This window comes from Gorilla gorilla, chromosome 6 (genome assembly GCF_029281585.2).
Source record: "Gorilla gorilla gorilla isolate KB3781 chromosome 6, NHGRI_mGorGor1-v2.1_pri, whole genome shotgun sequence".
NCBI classification, from domain to species: Eukaryota; Metazoa; Chordata; class Mammalia; order Primates; family Hominidae; genus Gorilla; species Gorilla gorilla.
In genome coordinates, this window is record NC_073230.2 from 58,434,160 (window position 1) to 58,456,408 (window position 22,249).

The 22,249-nt window shown below is 45.0% G+C and overlaps 1 protein-coding gene across 32 annotated transcripts in view; it reads right to left on the reverse strand.

The window, feature by feature from the left end:
* The window catches only part of GRB10 (growth factor receptor bound protein 10), a 209,591-nt gene that overhangs the window by 14,721 nt on the left and 172,621 nt on the right, over window positions 1-22,249 (reverse strand). For all 32 annotated transcript variants that reach the window (XM_031012929.3, XM_055347082.2, XM_063708555.1 and 29 more), the window contains 8 exons: window positions 22,091-22,247; window positions 14,411-14,526; window positions 13,315-13,383; window positions 11,459-11,596; window positions 10,045-10,155; window positions 8,018-8,116; window positions 1,566-1,643; window positions 516-632 (listed from right to left, as the gene is read on the reverse strand). In XM_031012929.3, the coding sequence (XP_030868789.1) occupies window positions 516-632; window positions 1,566-1,643; window positions 8,018-8,116; window positions 10,045-10,155; window positions 11,459-11,596; window positions 13,315-13,383; window positions 14,411-14,526; window positions 22,091-22,247 (885 nt within the window). The remainder of the gene's footprint in view (window positions 1-515; window positions 633-1,565; window positions 1,644-8,017; window positions 8,117-10,044; window positions 10,156-11,458; window positions 11,597-13,314; window positions 13,384-14,410; window positions 14,527-22,090; window positions 22,248-22,249) is intronic.

Genomic DNA, 22,249 nt, shown 5'->3' on the forward strand with positions numbered 1-22,249 from the left:
GAAAATGCCAGAGTCCAGGCTCCTGCTTTGCACATGGCCTTTAAGTCTCAGGACTTAGAAGCTGAGTGACAGTCTTCCCACCTGGAGATTAAGAACCTAAGCCTCAGGGGTGAGGGAGTGGCCCAAGGCCTCCAGGCTGTTAGTAGCAGACCTTGATGTGAGCACCTGCTGGCCCCACTCAGGCCCGGGCTCTGTGCACTCCACAGACAGCCACTGCCAGTTCATCAGCAGAACAGTTCTGCATAGGAGCCACGGAGGGCAGAGAACTCTGTTCCTCTCCTGTCCCTTCCATGAAAGCCCAGGGGACAGGGGACAGCGGGGAAAGGCTGGGTGCTGGGAACGTGGAAGGGGCCTAGAAGGGCCAACTGCTTCCTGCAGCTGAGAACTCAGAGGCCTCCCCACCCAACATGGCACCCCTCTTGCCAACCCGCATAGAGCTGTTCCTCTGGGAGACCACGTGGTGGGGCTACCACCTCGAGGGTGCCCCTCCAGGCTGGCCAGGGCCGGGGCCTTACCCTCCAGGCGTGGCCCTCCTCCAGGGCTGCGCTCTGGGCCTCCGCCGGATTCTCTATCACGCGTCCTGTTTGCCCAGAAAAATCCATTGCCACGAGGGAGTTCTCGGAGACACTGCGCTGAAAAGGAAAGGCCGCAGTTCTTAAAATGCAGGGAAATAAGGCAGAGTGGAGTCTTAGCATGAAACTATCATCAAGACAGTCAGGAAAGGGGAGCAGGGAATGCCTGCTTTCTACCTCTGAACTCCCCAAGTTTCAGGTGGGAAATTCACCGGTTCAGGCTGAAAATTCAGTGGCCCCTTCAGTTTTTCTTAAGAACAAAACACATTCTAGTCCTCCCTGAGTATTAAAAAGGCTGCTGGTGAGGCCCCCGGCACCCGCAGCATTTGGACCATGTGGTGGTCCTTCACAGGCTCCTGACCTGCACTCCAACACATCAAAGAAATCAACAGCCAGGGTGAGCCTAGGCCTCCCCAGTGAGTCATTCCCTCGGGTATGTGGGATCAGGAAAACTCGTGGACCCTTTCTGTGGCACCATTTGGCATCTCAAAGGGGCAGATGCTGAAGGACCCTCAGGACTGTATTTTGAGAAGATGAAGTGCTTCTGCTCCTTTGAGAACAGAGTGCCCAGAACACAAGAGGAACAATGACAATCTCTAAATTCTCACCAGGGAATGAATGCAGCGTTAATAGTCAACAGCTCCCATGGGTCCCAAGGTTTATGGAACAAAAGCGAAAGGCAGGAAAGGCAGTACCCCACAAGGCCAGAAGTTGTTGCTGCCATTTTTGAGCACTTAAAGAGAGCCACCTACTTACACAACCCTGAGGGGAGATGCAGGGACGGGAGAAGAACGGCAGAGGAATTCACTCCCTGCCGTTGCACTGTTGAGACTACAAAACCCACGTCATCGTGGGACATACTGGCTTCCCTAAAATGCGCACACACTCTCCAGAGCTTCTCTTGCCCACCCTGTGTGAAATGAGGCGTCCTTAACACATGTGATGCAGAAGCTGAAAAGGCACTAGACTTCTGAAGCTCCTGGCTTTACTTACCACTGGTGTCGAGAACGGGGACAGCAAGGCCTTCCTCTGCTGAGGGATTCGGTAGTTCTGGTAAAGGAGCATTCCATACTGGAGAGGAGAAGCCACAGTTAGTCACGGGCCCGGGAGCCCCGAGGCCCGGCATGTGACAAACGCCACAGCAGGAAAGGGCAATGTTGAGTGCGGAACAGGGGGTGATGCCCGGTACCAGCCTCCAGGAGCCTGAGTGCTGCTGACCCTGATCAACACAGGGATTAGGAGCAATGACGCCCCTTGAAATAAAAAATCCGAGTATAGCTTTTGACTCCCCCAAAACTTACCTACTAGTAGCCTACTGTTGACCAGAAGCCTTAATGATAACATAAACAGTTAATTAACATATATTTTGTATATGTATTCTATACCATATTTTTATAAGGAAGTAAGCTAGAGAAAAAAATGTTATTAAGAAAATCATAAGAGACAATACAATTATGGGACTGTACTGCATTCGATTCTGTAAGTCTACATGTTGACACAATGAATTATCTGTGTGGTGTGGAGGGCAACCATTCAATCTCTAGTATGTATCAAGCAATTTAAGTTTTTCTTGTCATGTCATGACTTTTCTCTGTTCTTGGGTGCACTTCCAGCTTCACTAGTGGCATTTCATATGGGTCCCATGGTGTTCCTTAAAGTTCCTGTATTGCACTACACACAACGAAAAATACTCCAGAAACATGAGCCCATTTTTTTACTACAACATGCAATTTATTGGAGAGAGGACCCGCTCATGGGGAGATAATTAGCAACACAAGGTGGGTTTCTAAATGGATATTTGCAACATCTGAGTTCACTGTACTAGCAACAGGAGGTGGCTACAAAATTATGAGAGTAATACAGCAGGGACTATAGTTAATTTTATGCAGTTCTGAGGTAATCCGCATCTTTGTTTGTTTACATCTCTTGACTACAAATGGTGCCATATACAGTCTGTGTTTGTGTGCATTCAGTTTTGATAAATTTTAACTTTATATAATAGATTTATATATATAAAAAAATCTCTAAGTGGACCTGCACAGTTCAAATCATTCAACTTCACATTCAATATGGTGCACGCCTCAGTGCTGCTGCTACTGTTGCCCCTCAGGAGGGAAGAGCTGACTGGTTTTGGAATAAGCGGAACAGTGACAAACATAATAATAATAACATCAAGAGCAAGTAATCTTATTGAGTGCCACTATGGGCTCAATGTGTCTAAGACACTATGTGTCTAAGTGCTTTATGTTGTTATTTCATTTAATCCTCTCCATTTTATGAGCTGTATACTATAATTATCCCCATGTTACAGAGCACAGAACTGAAGCACAGAGGAATGAGGCAAGCTGCCTGCAGTCACGACTTTGAACGTACACGGCCTGTTCCAGACCCAGTGCCCTCCCTAGCTGAGGCTTGCCACCTAATTGGCTCAGTAGTCTGCACTTTCTGATCCTGGCAATGAGGACTCAGGGCCCTGCAAAGTCTCATACACATCCAGCATCCCAACCTACACACCCAAAGCACACATTCCAACCACGTGGAGAAGAAGAAAGAGTCAGAAACAGGAAGTGAAGTCATCAAGTGGGACAGCTCTTCTTTCATGGGATCTAAGCTCAGTTCTGGCTCTAGGTCTCGTGGCACATACCCATTTCTAAGATAAAAATATCTAGAACATGATGCAAAGGTCTAATACAGGAACGACTGCACTCCAGCAAGAGAAGAGCGAGAACAGGTCAGGAGAAATATTTGATGAGGTAATGCCAAAAACTTTCCAAAGTTGACCAAAAGACGTCAAGCTACAGATTCAGGGTGTAGGATAAATAAGCCCGCTCCGAGCATATATCATGGAAAAATTGCTGAGAAACAGACACAAAGAAAATGTCAAAAACAACCAGAGGAAAACATGCATTATTTTCACAGAAGCAATGGGAAGACAGACAACTAATGTTTTTACATAAATTATAAGATTCAGAAGACAATGCAGTGGGAAGATGCAGAAGAGAATAACCGCTAACCTTGCATCCTATAACCAGTGAAACGTTCCTTCAAGAATGAAAGTGAAACAAAAAGTGAGAAAATTTCTCAGGCCCACATGAAAAGAACCGCTAAGTTGAGGTCTCCTAGCCCCAGAGAGAAGAATGCAAATTTAGGAAAGATTAAAGTGCAAAGATGTAGGTGATTAAAATTAAAATCGAGTATATAAAACAATAACAACAACATTATGTCTTAAGAGGTTTTATATATATGACAAGAATCCTTCAAAAGGGACAATGGAGCAAATGGAGTGAAAGGTCCTCATGCCTGCCTGAAAGCAGTCAGTAAATGTACTACATTATAAAAGATTTTAATAAGTTCAAGGGGCATGTTAGGCTGGGCGCGGTGGCTCACGCCTGTAATCCCAGTACTTTGGGAGGCCAAGGCAGGCAGATTGCTTGAGCCCAGGAGTTTGTGACCAGCCTAGGCAACATGGCAAAACCCCGTCTCTATAAAAAATACAAAAATTAGCTGGGCATGGAAGTGCATGCCTGTAGTCCCAGCTACTCAGGAGGCTGAGGTGGGAAGATGGTTTGAGCCCGGGAGGTTGAGGCTACAGTGAGATGAGCTCATGCCACTGTACTCCAGCCTGGGAGGCAGGGTGAGACCCTGACTCAAAAAAAAAAAAAAAAAAAAAAAAAAAAAGGTGTGATATCTAGGGTAACCAGGAGAAAATAGTAAATGTACATGTAAGTATTGGGTTAATAGAGGGAAAAACATAAATATACTTAATAAATCTAAAAAATTAAGAGAAAAGGAATACAAGAGAGGTGGGACAACCTGGAAAAAACTGCAAATGGCAGGTTCAAATACAAATATGATTATCACACTAAATAATACAATTAAATCACAGTAAATATTTTGGTTAAAAGATAAAGATTATCAAAGTAAAATAGTTACATTGTGATTATAAGAGATATTCCTTAAACATAAGGACCCAGAAAGGTAGAAAACAGATGGTCCAAGAAAAACTGTGTAATGAAGCAAAACTGAGGTAAAAACCATTAAATAAATTAATATGTGCCAGATTAGACTCTGGGGCAAGGAGCATTGCTAATAAGGCATATTTTATAATGTCTTAGAATTGACATACCAGGAAGATACAAATATTCTCAATTTTGGGTACCTAATAACATACACATTTTATTTTATTCACATGTTTGCATGTATATATTTACATATATGGGTGTGTGTAGACAGGAAAGATTAAATGGTAATAAATAATTGTTGCAAAGTTTTAATGCTGTGTTCATTGCCTTTTCAACGTCAGGTCATGTAAAACCAAAGCAATCAGTACTAGGGACTCTTGCGTGGATGAGGCAAGACCTCCCTCTTGGGGATGAGTTTCTACAGTAGATTAACAGACTTCTAGAAGACAGAGGGAGGAGGAAAGATGGCAATAAATAATTGTTGCAAAGTTTTAATACTATTCACACAGCTCCTATAGCTTCCAAGAAATTACCTAACAAACAATGTAACAGGAAGAAATGAGACAAAAGATTATCTGCTGGCGCTACTAAGAGCATCTTTCTGAAAAGCTAAGTAAAGCCACGCCAGCTTTCTCCTATGTAGACCCAAGTTATAAGATTTATTCATTTTCTTCAAGAAAGTGTATCTGTGTAGGTAAAGATGTAAGAAGGTCCTAGGTTAATTCAAAATAACAACCCAGCTCTGCCTTTCCATGGTTGATATGAAGATGCTGTTTGCAGCAGATGGTAAAAGGGCCCTGTCAACTTCAGCCCTCAGACCCTCTTATCCTCTAAAAGGGGATCCGGCATCCCGTGTCCTCCTCTGGAGGAAGGCAGAGCGCACACACGGGATGCCTTGTTTTAGAATGAATGTCAACATGGAGACCCTGGAGTCATAACGAGTTACCTCCCCACTGTCCCTAACTCTATCCCGGTTATCATTTCTGTATAGTGGGCAATGAATCAGTGCCGACAACACTCAAATGGCGTTTCGATTGCATTACAATCCTATGGCTATTTGGGGCAGAAACACATCACTCGCACTCCACTTGAGACCGGCCCCGAGGCCATCACTGCCACCTTCCTGTCAGGTCTGGCTCCCCAGCCTCCTATAAGAATAGTACCTAAGACGTATCCTTAATGACTCTAGAATCTGTGTATCACTGGATGCAAAATGCTTCCCTGCAAAGTGGCTGGGACAAGAGGAATGCATTCAGAACTCACGGCAGCTTCCAGGTGGCTCTAGGGAGGGCAGCAAAGCATGGTAGTGAGGAAAGGGGTTCTGGGGCCAGAATGTCAGGGGGCTCTGACTCTGCTCTGCCACATCGCGGCAGCTACAGCTTGGGCCTCAGTTTTGTCATCCACAAAATGAGGATGATAATATGCATGTCACTGAGCTGTCACAAACAGTAAAGTGATAAAGAATGCCTGGCCCATAGCAAATGCTCAAAAAAATCTTAATATTATGTAACACATCATTGTTAACACTGACAACAATAAAGTCAGTTCGTTTTGCGTTAGTCACTCTGCCCACATCCTTTCCTGTGGCTCGTTACGTTAGCGCAACAAAGGAGAGACACCCAAGAAACAGTGGTTAAGAACCTGATACTTGGATTTATTATATATTACCCAAAGTAATAGAATTCCTAGCTTCTTGGAGTATACTACCACTTTCCTTTTTCATTTCCTTTTTTTTTTTTTGCCTTTTCCAAAACAGATTATTCATTTGCAGATTAAAATTTCAACCATATACAGACAGCTTCAAAAGATCACCCCTGGCTGCTGCCCCTATCTGCACAGCTGCCTCTCCCATCTCCTCTCCCTACTAAGCAACCTCTTTCTTCTCTCCTGCAGCTCACACAATGTTCATGAGCATACCATCAAATACAAATACTCCAATTTTTCCTGTTCCCTTCACACAAATGTAGCCTTCTCTCTATATACTGTTCTGTACTTTGCTTTTTAATTGTTAGTAATTTTTCCACAACAGGACACAAAGAGCAATCTCATTCTTTCTGGAGGTCCATGCAGAATACTGCCCTCAATGGATATTATGTCACCTATGTGACCGGTTCCCACTGATGACCCTTACACTGAAAACCGGCTTACACAGGAGTGGTCTATGATCTATGATGTATTAACATGGACATTTCCTCTTCCATTATGAATTTGTAAAGTTTTGATTTCCATAATTCTTCTTTTAATCAGTGAAAACATAAAATAAGGTTCTGGGAGAGAGATACAGGAAGCCAATCTGTGGAACTTTTGGTTTGGGCCCCAGCATCCTATAAAAATGGCACTAGGATGTATCCTTAATGTCTCTGGAATCTGTGGATTACTGGGTGCAAAATGCTACCTGCCAAGTGGACAGGACAACAGGACTACATTCAGAATTGGATCTGCAGCACCTCCAGGAAAGTTTTGAGCTATGCTTCCTTCGGTTCCTCCATCTCCTTAATTGACTTCACCTTGAGTCTCTGGACCAGCTCAAAGGCCACTACAGTTCAATGAAGGCTGGGAGTTTTTGTAAAGAAATCCCTAGACCATTGTATCCATTGGCTCCAGTTGACTAAACCAACATCTCCTATGGAGACCCCTGGACTTTAGCCAAGCTCACCTGGGCCAGCTAACTTACAACTCACAAGGACTCTGTAGACTTAATTCCAGACATGTGGGATATGGTATATGTGCACAGAAACGCTGTGGGAAATCCAAAGTGATTACAGTAAACAGCCGTATGAAATCACTCTGGCAATTGGCATGAAATTGCTGTCAACGGCATTACTCTATATGCAGTACCACGTGATAAATTTCCTTTAGAACTTACAGTCAGGAGGTACTGTCTCCACTGAGGAGCTTCAGTGAACTGTATAATTCATCATGTTTACTTCATGGCCCTGGCTTTTTGGGAACCTGAGAGTTGGTTCAGTCGTGAAAATAATTAACACCTCATGTACTATTTCCTTTCTCCCTGGTCCTGATTTTTCAAATTCTGTTCTTCTAATCTAGTGGTCTCAACCAGGGGCAATTCCCCATCCTCTGGCTTCAGGGCACATTTGGCAACATTTAGAGACATTTTTGGTTGTCTCAACTGGCCGGGCGTGCGACTGGCATCTAGCAGGCAGAGACCAGGTATGCCACACAGCTAAGTGGCCAGCAATGCTTGGATGTCCCCCAGACCCCCGACAAAGAATTATTCTACCCAAAATGTCAGTAGTACTGAGTCCAGAAAACCTAGCTCTACCCTGTTTAATATTAGGCCCTCTGTTAAAAGCTCCTGAGATCTTGTTTAGAAAGATGCTTAACTACATTTGATAAATAAAATATTGTGACAGAACAGCGGAAAAGTTACGAGCATTTTCCTGCCAGAATAGACATCAAGTCCAGAGGCCAATTTTCCACGAAGAGATGTGCACTCAACACAAACTGCAAGATGTCACATACCTTGAGGAGTCTGAATGCTGTCATCCAGCACGTCCTGGTTTGCTCGTCCTCTGCACAGAGCAACCTCAGCTCTTTAGTTTCATTCCTGACTTTGTTTGGCTACAGGAGGTAAAAGAAAGTCCTGTTAGTGTTACAAAGGGAGTCAGAAACAGCTTCTGGCAAGGCAGGGCTGCATCTGACACAAACCAGAGACAACCAGCTGGAGATCCCCCTAGCAAGAAGCACAGCAGATACACACACACCTGTGTGTTAAGCGTTCATTCATCCACCTTCCTGACAAGCCTTTATTAAGTGCCTACCATGGACTGGCCCCAGGTTGTGTACCACTTAGCTGAATAATAAGCCATCCTTCGGGAACTTCAGAGGAGACAGAAAAACAAACTAGCACAGGACAACGTAATGTGGTAAGCACAACAGGGCAAAGAGGAAGAGGCATCTAACTGTCGAGGGACTGGATTCTATGGGAGGAGAACCTGCCTTCTGACTTACAGGAGGAGAGATCTTAAAGTTGCCCCCAGGCCACTGAGAGCAGGGGCTGCTGCAGGGCTTAGCCAAGAGGGGCAACCCCTGAGGAGCTCAGGGATTCTGATGTCTGAGCAGCCCCAAGATCAGACCCCAAGTAGAAGGTCCAGAGAGGGAGACTGATATTGGCTCTGGAGAATGAGACAGAAGGGGAAGTAGGCACCATGGGGAGAAGACAGGTGCCCCTCCAGAGGCAGGGCCCTTTGGTGAGGGAGGAGAATTGTTGCAGGGATAAACTGACCTGCATCTCCAGAAGAACCCCCGACCTCAGACTCAAGAAACAATGCTGGACACACCCCAGCTCTCCCTCCCAAGAATCTAGAGGGGTTGAGGGACAGGTGTGACTACCCTGCGCTCGGCTGGTGCTATGAGAGAAGCAGAGACTGCATTTGCAGAGACAGGCAAGCATGGCTGGTGTGGGCTGGTGGGAAGGGAGAGTGCCAGCTGCTGCTCATACCTCCAGCCCTGCCTGAGGCTGCCTTGGGCCTCTAGCTGGTGTGAATTAGACGCCTATTACTTACAACCGAAAGAGTATTCCCTGAGCAAGGTATGAGGTGATATTTTGGAAAGAAATTTTCCCCTAAGGAGGGGCTCCCCGTGTTGTGTGTTCTCGGGATGTGGCTTGGGCTATGGCTCATAAGTCAGCCTACAGGGCAAACTCCAAGCACAACTATTCACTGGCTACTGGATGTGGGCAATGTGGCCAACTTCCTATCCCACAAGTGGCTGTGAAGATTAAGATAATGGATGTAAAACTGTCAGTGGAACATATCATGCACAGTAAGCATTCAGTAAATATCATCTACCATTATGATTATTAATACCACCACAACCTCATCAGGGGAAAAGGAGTGGGCTCTGCCTATAGGTGTGTGCACATGTGTATGTGTGTCTATGTACATGTGTGTATAATGCATGTGTATGCACAAAGGTGTATGTCTATACCTGTGTGTATGCACAAAGGTGTATGTCTATACATGTACGTATGCACGTGTGGGTATGTGCATGTAGACGTGTGTGCACGCGTGTGTGTGCATGCCAGCACACACATGCATGCAGAGGGTGGGCAGCATTGTGTCTATTCCTGTCTGACTATCCCCACAGCCAGAGGCCCACACAGAAGCCATCAGCTCACTCAGTACCATGCAGGCAACCCAGGTGACAGGCTGGGGGTCCCCTCCCTTGCCCTGCCTCCCCTTCCAGCTACTAGTGCTGGGCTACAGCCACAGCCCACCCTTTGACGCCAAAAGCCACCCTCCCTAAAACACTGAGCCCACTAGCCACATTATCCATCCCTGTCTGCTTGTCCTTGAGCTTCTGAGCTACTCAAGGACTGATAGCAGCAAGTGTACAATAAATGTTTTTACAGGAATGGATAAATCCAGTGTGAAAGTATGTTTCTGTTGAAGACAATAGAAGCAACAATCAAGTGCTGGGTAAGAGAAGAAGTCAGTCTCCTGTGGGCTGCTGAGCATGCGCGCCGTCTGTGGACAGCTCGTGGGTACCTTTATGCAGAGCCCGTGGTCTGTAGGGGCGTTGTACTGCTTCCTGCCGGCGATCAGGGAGAAGATGTTGCTGTCCTCCAGGTCGGCCAGCAGCTGCAGGTGTCTGGGTTCCTGTGACAACACTGGCCAGGTTAAAGTCTCAAGCACAGCAAAGAGCAAATGTGTTCACCTCTGGTAGACAGAGGGCAGTCTCTGCACACTTACAAGCACTTTCCCCGATGACACTATACATATTACATATGATTATTATGCGAGGTGTAATAAGTGCTAAACTAAAACCAAATTCATCCAGTCTCACCCAAAATACCCACTTCCCTAGTTCTCAGACACACAAGGCTGTTGGAACATATTTGATACTTCTGCCAAATCAAAGCCCCATGACCGGATATTCAAGATAAAAAGCAGGAGAAAATCTATAACCCAAAGGTCAGAGTTAAGAGCACAGGGCCTATCTGCCTTTGGTTTGTTGTGAGTCCAGAGTCCAACTGTACTTTGGGTTTTCCCACTGGTAGCTTGCTTGTCCCACCCTTCTCCTCCTCAACTCTCCAGCCCAGCTCTGTTTCCTGCTCTACGAAATACCCTCCCGACTTCAGCACACACGAGGACAGTGAGTGGGCCACACAGCAGAGCTGGGAGGTCAGGAAGCTACCATGCCCTGTGTCAGTTCAAAGCCCCTCTCTGCAGACGCCCCTTCTCTCTGGCCCAGGCGTCGGCAGCTGCTGACTTCCCAGAGCCAGCCTGATGCTCAACACCTGTGCCGGGGTCCCGCCAGCTCCCTTTCCCCTCTGCTGGCCAGAGCAAAAGAGACCGCAGCCCTCAGATGGCAAGTGCTCAGCCAGGTATTGGGTGGACAAGGCTCCTGCCACAGGGTATATGTGGACAGCACAAGAAGAGAGCAGACAAGAGTGTACATAGGAGCAAAGGAGCCTCCAGCCTAAGCTCTCTTTTGAGGGCCTGCAGCTGTTTTCCATCTCCCACCTTCTTCTCACTGGGGATACATGCAAGCCTGCAGTTTATTTCATGAAATATCTATGATACATAAAGTTACAGTGGCATTAGGGTGGCAATAGTCTATCAAACATCTTTACAGCTAGCTTAAATCCCAACTTATGAGAACTAGGCCAGTCTCTGAAGTGATGGGGCAGCCAAGGGGGTCTGCTCCCAACCCACAGTGGGGGTGGGGCTGGGCAGGTGGGGTTCTTAGGCCTGTATTACTTATTACCTAGTTTCTGAGCGAGACCAGGAAACCTGTGACTCCAAGTTCAGCTGTTGCACAATTAGCTTATTAAGAAGTTGTCCTGAGCTTGGAGGAGTCTAAGGTGCATTTAAAAATGAAGCCCAGGTTCACTCTGAGGACCTGGGGGGAGTGACTGTGGCAGAATTAGGGCTGGTGGTGGTAGGTTTTAAAGCTCACCTTTGAAGTTCCCTTGGTGGAGCAATAAAGGCCAGATCTCCGCAAACACACATACAGCTTTTTCCATGATTTCTTTCCCAGCTCTTTCACATGCAAAAACCCTTGAATTTCAGGACAACTACTGGAGTTCAGAAAATTCTGTTGAAGAACAAATTTTAAAAATCACATAATGCTAATCTAAAATAATTAAAGCAGACATGTTATTAGCATAGCTGACATTTTCTGAATTATTAAAAGACTCCTTTTTGGATCAAAATGAGAGCGTTCTCCTTTCCAAAGTCTTAAAATCCCATCTCAATTGGTGTTGCATAGAACATAATTCGTATTTAAACATACGCAAGCAAATGGACCTTTCTAACACTGGTGATAACACGAGTCATGAATTTCCCTATAAGATAGTGCACTGAAGGATACAGTCTGATATCAGACTGAGGGCAAGAGCAAGTGCCATGACCAAGTGATTGGGACACTGGAGACTGAGAGTGAGTATGTAGTGGCCACTTTTACCCAGGCACCCCTCCAGTCAAGGGTCACATAAAAGGTGTCATGTGTCCACAAGTGATGCACCCAGGTGCAGGACATCCTGGTGATGTCCCCCTGTTCCAGCTAACTCTTCCCACAGGCAGCCTTAAGAATAAAGGCTTTATCAAAACAAAACAAAACAAAACAAAACAAGAAACTACGCTTTTCATCAAAGGGAAGACAGGCCAAGGGCCAGGTCACGGAGCGAAGTTGCGGAGGTGACGGTGGCAGGTCCTGCTACTAGACTGGGAGGGGACAAAGCTCTTTTCCCCCAGGTGGGAAAGGCACGTCGGACGGAGCCCTGGTGCACCTGGGTCAGTCCCTCTTGAGTCTCAAGAGATCACTGCACATCTTCACAAAGCACATGGATCCTCTCAAAGTCAAGGCAATTAAAACAGAATCTGCCATTTCACTGTTCACTGTGTATAGGTGGTAACTTAGTGCTGACACCTCTCACCAGAACAGACATGCTATGGTCAGAAGGGCTTCTGAAGACACCACCAGAACAGAGCTCTGAAACTCCTATCTTTTAGATGCTGAAACAAATTTGGTGATAACAACGTAGAAAAAGGGCTTATGAGGAGAATTCTATAGGAACTACATTTTAGTAGTTTCTCTTACATGTAATGTCACCTGGATCTTGTTGGTGGCCTTAGGAAATGGTTTATTCTCTCACTTTTAACATGTACACAGGCACATTTTTAGGGTGTAGCTGTAACATTCCCATTCCCCACTCCCAGCTTCCCCGGAGGAGTGTGTGTGAGAGCTGGGCACAGAGGCCCTGGTGGCTCCCTCCACTGGAAGAGGAGATGGGGAGAGACCAGGTTTTCTTAGAACAGACTTTATGAATCAGGACAATTAAAGCAGGTTTCTTTATTTGTAATATATGGCAAGTTACTTTTAAAAGTCTGTTGTGGTAACCTGATCATCTTTTACTATAGACTCTGTGCTTCTGCAGAGATTTCCAAGCAGCTAGGCGGTGGCCTGACCTGGGAACCCTGCTCAGAAAGGAGCTGGGGAGCCCTGAGACTGGGGTTTCTCCATGCACCCCCTGGCCCACACTCAGCAGTGGCATCACTGGACTCTTCTAAGTCAGAGCAAGGGCATCCTGTGTGTAAGTGCCTGTTTGGCTTAGAAGGAACCCAGCTACACACAGATTTTCCAAGGAAACTTTTAATTTCTGGTTACTCTAAACCCTCCCCACCCTTAAGAGCCAAGGTTATAAATGGTGAAAGATGCAGTCTCTTCAGGTTTTTTACAATGCTGCCATTCAGTTCCAAGAGGATATCTATTCAGAAAGTCTATTTCAGCAGAGGTCTATTGTGGCCCAGTACCTGCAAAAGCTGGGTTTGACTGCCATTTGACTGCTGGCACCAAGTAACCATCTGTTCTGGGAAGAAATTCTAAGAAAACGGGAAAAAACAAATACGTAAAAGGTTAGCTTCAAAGTGAGGGAAGGTATGTCATATAGATACGTCAATTTTAAAACTATTCCTACCAGTATAATTACATACACCTGTATTTAAAATGGCAGTCCTTGTTATTCTCCTATCACACAGAAGAAACACCTCCTTCAAAAGGTTGTATTTCGTTTCCTGAAATGCTGGGTACTAGTGTGGAATACCAACTATGTTTACTAAGGGATTCATGTCTCACAGCATGCTCCATGGCAAAGAGCGATGCCAGCATCCCAGCCCAGTGGCACAAGTGCACAGCGTGAGATAAAGAATTCCTGAAACTAAAAGGTAAGCCCAGTCACGAGAAAAGCCTGTTCTGCTGCATTCCCCAAAAACAGTCTTCAAATTTCTTACTTTGGAATAAAAAAGCAGCTAAATTATCAGAGTCAGAAATGGCCCTGGGTCTTCTCCCCAGTTGATGCAGCTCTGCCCCATGACTCAGGATGACAGCGAGTGCCCCAGGAGCTAGGAGGTGCCCTCCCTATCCTGGCCCCTCACAGGACAAGTGCCTCTCCCAAAGAAAGAAAAGAGAGATCAAGGTGACCAGCTCAAGACACCAACCAATCGCACTGATTTCTCTAGTCATTCTTCCACGTGTGATCACAAAATATATTTGCTATTTGCAGAGAATGAGTTTTTCTTCTGCTAAGTGTTTGATCAGTTTAACTGAGAACTTTCAAAATAACAGAAAACACCAAGCCTCTCCCAGCTCCTGTCTCAGAAACTAACCCCCTTTACACTGTGTCTATGTGAAGAAGGAGACCTCTACCTTCAGCCAGTCCCACGCACATTTAGTGAAGCACGAGACTGGGTTTCAAGCAAGGACTGCTTCATTAAACTACAACTCTGATTCTCAAACCCATATGCTACACCATGCCTCTCAGTCACTTTCTAATCTGATACTATGAAACCCAAGTATAAACTTCAAGATTTCAAGAGTCCCAAACCCCAAACCTGAAGAGGTAAGACTCACCATGGGATTTTTAAAGAACTCGTATTTTGCGTAATTCTTCCTGAATAGAAATTTACTCTCACTGGCCATGGTACTCTCCACCTGGACCACCAGCTCATGGTCTTCCAAGCACCTCTCTGCAGGGGCAAAGCATCACGTGTGAGACGCAACAGGTGGGAAATTCATGGTAGCTTTACAACCAAATGGAAGATTTGTTCAACTTTCTATTCTTCTTTAAACATTATGAATAAAGATGAGGTCAAGAAGGAAACTAAATTTAAATCTCTCTTTAATGCATTACCAAATGCATAAGAGGTCTTAAGATATACAGCATGAAGAATTCAGGTCAATACTTATTTTTATATACTTCTTTTGAATTTGGCATCAACCAGATGTTAAGGAATGAGCCCATAAGACTCTTAGCAAATGATTTTGCCCTTAAATTGAGAAATTTCAACTCTTGTAAAGAAAAGACTATAACAAGTGAGAAAATATTCAAAGACAAAGGAGAAAGAACTTGAAAGAGGTGGAGGAGGGGGATGACCAAGAAGGCGCAGAGATGGAAGGAGATGGAAGCTTTTTGATGACATCAAACTTGGTTGCCAGAAAAGATGGTGCTGTGTACTGTGGGAGGGGCCGTGATGCACAGCAAGACTGTACGTACATACTCATCTTTCACACTGAAGCCCACACGCACATCATGGAATAGTTCTTGTCAACTGAATTACACGTGAAGGCAGGGAAGAAAACACACTCTATCCTCCAGCACCCGCTGTGGACACGTACACACACACACATGCACGTACGCACACGCCTCCTTCACAGCATCTTACATAGCAGCACTGTCCCCCAGAAAGGGAAAAGTCGCTTCCCTCACTGTGTGAACACAGTGGTTCCAAGTGGAGCGGGAAGAACTCAGCATACTCTACAACAGCGTGTGCCCAGAGAGGCCGCACTGCTCCCTTTCATGGCAGTTACGTCCCTTGCCAGGCACCTCCTCAGAAACTGTCATGGGAGGATGGTGGCCATGGGAAACTAACCTTATTAAATCACGGAATAAACAAGATGAACAAATGTACAGCAGGGTCAAAGTGTGAACTGATGCCAAAATGGTACAGATCAACATGCTATGGAACTGACACCAGGGTAGTTCTGTTATCCTAAAACCCTACCCTCCTCTCCTGCAGCCAGACTGGAATCTTGAGGAAAGTTTCATCTCGGAAGGAAGGAATGAAGTTAAAGGCAAAAGCATTTCTGAGTCAAAGTGATCTCAGAATGCAGAAAAGACTTTCCGTCTACAACGAACAACTGTTGCCATGGGCACTCATCTCAGATGGGCCCCGACCGGCATGCAGAAGCAAATTCTGGAGCTGATTCGTGCTCGGCCCCGGTTTTGACATTACAAGGAAAGGATTCCTTGGTAAAAACACATTTAAAGCCAGAGTTTGTGAAGGAAAGGAATTTTCTCCCCGTGGCTGCCAGAAAGCTCAGACTTGGCACCACCAGCAAGTGTGGAGCAGTTCCCATTTGTCCCTGTCTGGGAGGGAATGCTGCTAGCATAGCAACATGTGAACCAATACATGGCCCTCATGTCTCCCCATGATAGAAAAAGAGAGAAACCAAGAACATGCAACAAAAACTGTTAGGTTTGCTTTCCAAAAAGAGGTTCATTCATCGAAAATGGATTTTCCAGAAGGAAAACAAATCAATGACTTCTGTTGAAATGTTTATTCAGAGAAAAATGTCTTTCTGTAGTTACAGGAAAAAACAAAAACAAAAACCCAAAACCAAAACCAACAATCTAATAACCTGTTGATGGTTGATTTACAGAACTAAAAATTTTTATCAGGCAAAATAAGGAGAAATAAAAATGGGAGGTGATAGCTACCTAAATGAGGAGGATATGTCTGTTTCCAAAGTAAAGGGCATTTTGTCTCCAAAGAACCCTGAGGAGAGCCAAAGAGGATGCCTGGGGCAGCCACCAGCCCCAAAGGGGGTGGCCAAACCCACGCAGGCGCCCATCCTTGTGGACAATACTTTCCTGTCTCCCTGCGCCTCCCCTGGAAAGATCATGGGAAAGTTGCACATGGCAGTGTAAACACACAGGGGGACGTGTCCCTGGTGGTCAGATCCAGGTGGACAGGTGAGGGCTTGGTGCCCTGGCAAAGGGGGGCCCAGGAACTCGGGATAACCGGTGGGCTGTGAAACTGACTGTGTATCCTGAAAGAAGTGTGCTTTTCTGACGCTGGTGACTCCAGAGGGCGCCTACCATCCCCAGAGGTGGGTCCCAAGACAAACAAAACATCAACTCCCTTTTCGTCACTCACAGCAGGTCAGTGAACACAACATGGCAGGTGACCCCTTTCTCAGAGATCCAGAGCTGTGCAGCCTCCGGATGCAGCTGAGTGCCCCTGGCACAAATGCTCCAGGCACCAGTGTTTCAGTTGGAAGTCGACTGCACAACATCTGTTCAAAGATCTTCCCTCCAGTTTTAATTTTCTCCATGATTTAAAGATATGCATTTTCAAATGACCTTGCATGATTATAAACAATCACATCACTATCTATAAACTGCATATGATTACAATGGCCTAAGTTAAATGGGAACACTACTTTTCAAGATAATATTCCAAAAATAATTTCAAGAAATGGAAAAGGCAAAAATGCCTTGAAGTACATTCGTATTTTTCAAATTTCTGAAACTAATGCTGGCATTACTCTACTCCTCAAGAAAAAATATTTAAATATCAAGACAACTCAAAAAAGAGAATCTTACTTCCTTGCCTTAACCCTTGCAGCTAAAGTGTGACTCCTCGGCAGAAACCTGTGCTGCCACTTGGCAGTGGAGGAGCCATGGCAGAGCCGGTGCACGGAAGCTGTGCACCCCACTGTCTCGGCCTCACATTGAGCTGCAGCCCTTGGGCCACTCCCTGCCCATCATTCCTCAGCACAGCCCACCCAAGGGAGAGAAAAGAGCTGTCAGCAAGCTCAGGGCTTTCCCAGGCTAAGAAACTGTCAACAGAGTAATCAGTGAGATAGCCCTGACGTGTGGATAAGGCCGTAAGTGGACTTCTTTCTATTTATAAATTTTAGTGGGGGAAAAGACATCTTTTGTTGCTTTTCACATATAAAAGGGAGAGAGGGACATAAAACCAGCCTGCAAAAGGCCCCCTCTAATCAGCAAGAGTCAACAGGCGCCGGCTGTTTCTCCTTCCACACCTTTCTGCACGTCCAGCTGTCAGCATCCAACAGCGTGGCAGCCACAGGACCTCCAGAGTTACTGCCACGGTGTTTCTCATCTGACCAGGAACCACAAAGCTGTAAACAGCCTGAAAAGGACTTGTTGCTCTTCCTGTTTCAACCTAATTCTCAGGACAACATAATTCCTCAACTCCTTGAAATTTGTAGGATCTGGCGGAAACCCTCTTCTCTTTACTGTGTTCTCTGTGTAAGTTCCAGCCTCTCTCCCAGATTATCTGACCTTAGTATGCCTGATGTCTACAGTTACTTGGGGCCTGGGTGCAAGAGCCCCAGGCACCAGGTGCCCCCCACATTCCCAGGGATGGGTTTATCTGCAATCCCATTTTCAAGTTCAGGGGGCATCAAGATACTAGTTTCGTAAGTTTAAATTTGTATTTTTCAAAATTCCTTTTATCTTTTATTTTTTTTTATTTTTGAGGCAGGGTCTTGTTCTGTCAAGCAGCTGGAGTGCAGTGATGCAAACACAGTTCTCTGCAGCCTCAACTTCCTGGGCTCAAGTGATCCTCCTGCCTTGGCCTTCCAAAGTGCTGGGACTACAGGCATGAGCCACTGCGCCTGGCCAAAAATATCTTTTAAAATATAATTTGTTTACTTGATATGTCTGCAGGCTGACTGTTTAATATCACTGCATCCTCCATGTGTGAAGCTGCCCTGGCTAAGGTGAACCTTCCAGAGACTTGCAGCTCACCATGCTCGGGGCAGAAGGGATGGGGACACCTTCCAAAAAACCTGCCCCATTCTGGCAGCCTCAGCTGGACTTACTGTCGGCTGTTGAGTGGCCTGGGTCAGGGACAGTGTTTTCATGGCTAAGAACTCCACTCCAGACACTGAGACTGAGAAACATCCCCAACAGGTAGAACCTGGGGGCAGTGCTAACATAGGAAGGGACCATTTAAAGGGACAAGTGAACTGGGAATCATAAAACAGACCATCATTCACTAGGGCTTCACCTACCAGGGCAAGGCTTTGCAACAACTTTTTCAAGTGCGTCCAGTAGTGAATGTCCCCAGGAGCTAACGCTGGGAAGGGCCACCTGACCTCAGTCTGCTCATAGGAGTCGTTCTCTGCTTATCCACAAGCACAGCACAGAGTAGGCAGGACAAACCACCCTCAGCGAGAGGGGTTACTCTGCCGAGTGACAGCAGGGATGCCACTGTTGCTGCCAATGGAGGGTGACCAGCATCTTAGAGGAGCGATGCCCTCCAGGCTGCAGACACCCACGCACGGTGCTTTTCTCCCACAGAAAGGGAACCACCTGCTGCAGGCTATCTTGGGAACTACCCTCACTTTTTCTAAAGCCATCACTTCCTTCTGGGTATAGAAAAGGTTTAATATTATTAAGGGACTGATATTTTAGCTGTTAAGATCCTTATACAGGTTGAACATCCCTTATCCTAAATGCCTGGGACCAGAAGCTTTGGTTTTTGGATTTTTTTTTTAATTTTGGAACATTTGCATTATAGTTACCAGTTGAACAATCCAAAATCCCAAAATCAGAAATGCTTCAATGAGCATTTCCATTGAGCATCAAATCAGTACTCAAAACATTTCAGATTTTAGAGCATTTCAGATTTCAGATTTTTGGATTAGGGATACTCAATCAGTAATAATGTACTTTGTACTTTGGAATCTTCAATTCTGGAGGCCCTACATAGGCTTAAAATGCTGTCCAACTTGGGTGCCCTATACCCTCAATTATGGGGGGGTTGGGTTACAATCTGCCTTAGTATCTGCCTTATAGACTTGCAAGCACTACCTGCCTTTTGCCCCAGCCACCAGCCTGGCGTATGTACACATCCCTGTGAGAATACCTGACATATAATTACCTGGGCAAGTGCTCTCTACAAGGAGATGGCAACGCCTGGGGATGTGCCCTGAGAGTTGGAGGGCCAGAAGGGCCCAGGAATACCATCCATGATAAAGAAGAAGTCCCTATTGGGCTTGTGGCCCTTGCGTCCCTTTCCAACGGGGATAAAGCTGAAATACTCAACAGGCTCTCTGAGAGGCACCCCGCAGCCCTGCATTTTCTCACTAATGAGCTTCTGATAGTTGAATGCTGCTAAATCATGGCAGAAATAAGATTTTTAGTTAAACAGCAACTTAAATTAATTTTTTAAAAAACATTAAGTGATATGGTTGGGTCACAAAACAGTATTCAGAGAAGTTATAGGGATGGGGACACAGAAACCCTGTGTCAACGGGAATGAGTCCTGGGGGTACTGACCTTATAGGCTGGTGAAACTGGTAGCTCTAAAAACTTGCAAAGTCCTCTGCAAACCCAGCCAACAGAAAAATGTGTTTCCTAGTAACTAATAAGAACGGGACTGGTGGTGAGAAAGAAAACTGAGGAAGGGGAGGAAGGATATTCTAAGGAATTTCATGTATCTTCAAATCCTGGCTGTGTGAGGTTCGTTCATTTTTTATTTTTTTAATTTTTTTTGTGAAACAGGACCCAAAATTTGACACAAATATTCCTCTCTTTTTTTTTTAATCATTTCACTTGTTTCCCTTTCCCTTTTTTTCCTTTTATACTTAATTTTACAATAAAGTGTCATCCCCCACTAGAATGTATTAAGTCCATCTATAAAGAAGGGAAAGAAGTAAGGTATATAAATATCACATCCCTACAAATCCTGTGTGCTTATGGACATTTCTTTTCCTATTCTCTCAGAGTAAATGGTTCTTCATTTGGTTAAAGTTTTAATGCATCATTTATTTATCTACCATATGATAGTCTAGAAATCAAAGGGTATCACATGAAACAGATAATTCAAAATTTCTGAAACATTCCTTATATGTTAAAATTTTATGTATGTATATCTGTACCCAATTTCTATGTGTCCTCAGTGTGTCCAATTATATTCAAGTACTAAATATCTGCAGAAGTCCCTTCCATAGTTCTTTCAAATGAAAAGAATATTCAGACTTTTGAATGGGCTTTCAACAATAATCATTGTATTTGGGTCAAACTATACAGACTTGTTTTTAAAATTTTATATATATATATATTTTTTCACACATATATATACACATGTAGAGACACATGCTGAAGGTTTCCCACTACTGTCTAATTTCCAAGTTACTTGTGTGTCAACAGGTGCTTTTGACAGCTTTATCAGACCACTGTAGGATCCACTCATGGACGTCCCAAGCTGGAGCTTGACGGGACAGCTAGTCTCCATGGGAACAACTGTGACATCATGGTCACTAACTGTGGACCTAGTAAGTGATCCTGGCAGGACAAAGCTGTTAGTGACAATGGAGGAGAAGGCTTCTGTCATCACACAAATGCGTTTAGCAATTGGTAGAGATGGGAAAGAAACCAGCAAGAGTTCTATCCAATTCCTTCAAAAAGCATACCGTCTCTCCAAAGTACAGGGCGCATTAGAAAACAGAGACTTAAGGTGGTGTCAGCTCAAATTTACACTGCATTATTTAGGCTTAAATTGTATAATATTACCTGGAAGGATGCTACTCCAGACCTAGAGGTTTAAATTAAGTATTCCAGACCTAGAGGTTTAAATTCAATGTATTAATCTTTCAAAAAAGGTTCATGAGAAAAATTTAGAACTATGGGAAGTTTCCAATCTGTGTTATTTTTCTTTCCTTCAAGACATGGAACAAATATAGCTGTTGATTTAGAGAAAATTTTGGTTTTAAATATTTTACTATGACTTTGTAAGAACTATATTTATTAGATAAGAATTTAAGCAAAAGTCTGAAAAGCTTTTTTACCTAAAATAAGCCACCTGAACAAAATACCTCAATACGTTCTGTAAAGAGTCAATATCTTCAAATATTCTGTGATACAAAATATTCTCTTACTTTTTAGGCATGACATGGGCACACACATATACACGTGCATGAACACTGTTCAAAGCCTTATTAACCAGCAGGCAGAGATGCCATGTAAGACTCAACTTGAACTTACAGCAAAGTGCTTCATAATTTGCTCCAATTCCCAGCGGACCTCTCTGCACTTTGCTGCCTATAACCATGGCTCCCTTCTTCCCATGAGCTGAGGAGCTGATCTCAGAAGGGCAGCTGCAATCCTGTGCATGGCCAGCTCTCTCCAGAGCACCTCAAGGGCACCTCCCTCCTGTCCCCCGCCCACAGGCGTGCAGCAAGCTCCATGTGGCTCTGACAGCTGGGGAGGCCGGACAAGCCACAGGGAACCTCGCCATGTCTGAGCCCTTGGCAAGTTATTACCTCAACCATCCAAGGCAAGATTCCCAAAGCACTAGGGGAAAGGGGCTGGAGGGAGGAGATTGAAATTTTAGGAGAAACAGAAGAGGCAGGAGAGTCGAGGGGAACCCAGAGACTGCCTGCTAATTTGGCAGGGGACACTGCGGTCACACATTTGGCATTTGGCAGCAGCGGTCTTCATTCAATTGCACATAAGCATCCCCAGGTGCCAATCCTGTTCTGATGGTTCCCTACCTAATCCTAGGTGCGGGTGGTGCTCCACTAGTGTCCAGCTGTTGTCATCCACACAGTGACTTTTGTAAACCAGCAACTGGCACAGGTCTCTGGCTGTCATGTCTGCTAGAATCTCCACCACTTTGCTTGTCCCATCTTCACTAAAGACTTTAACATCCT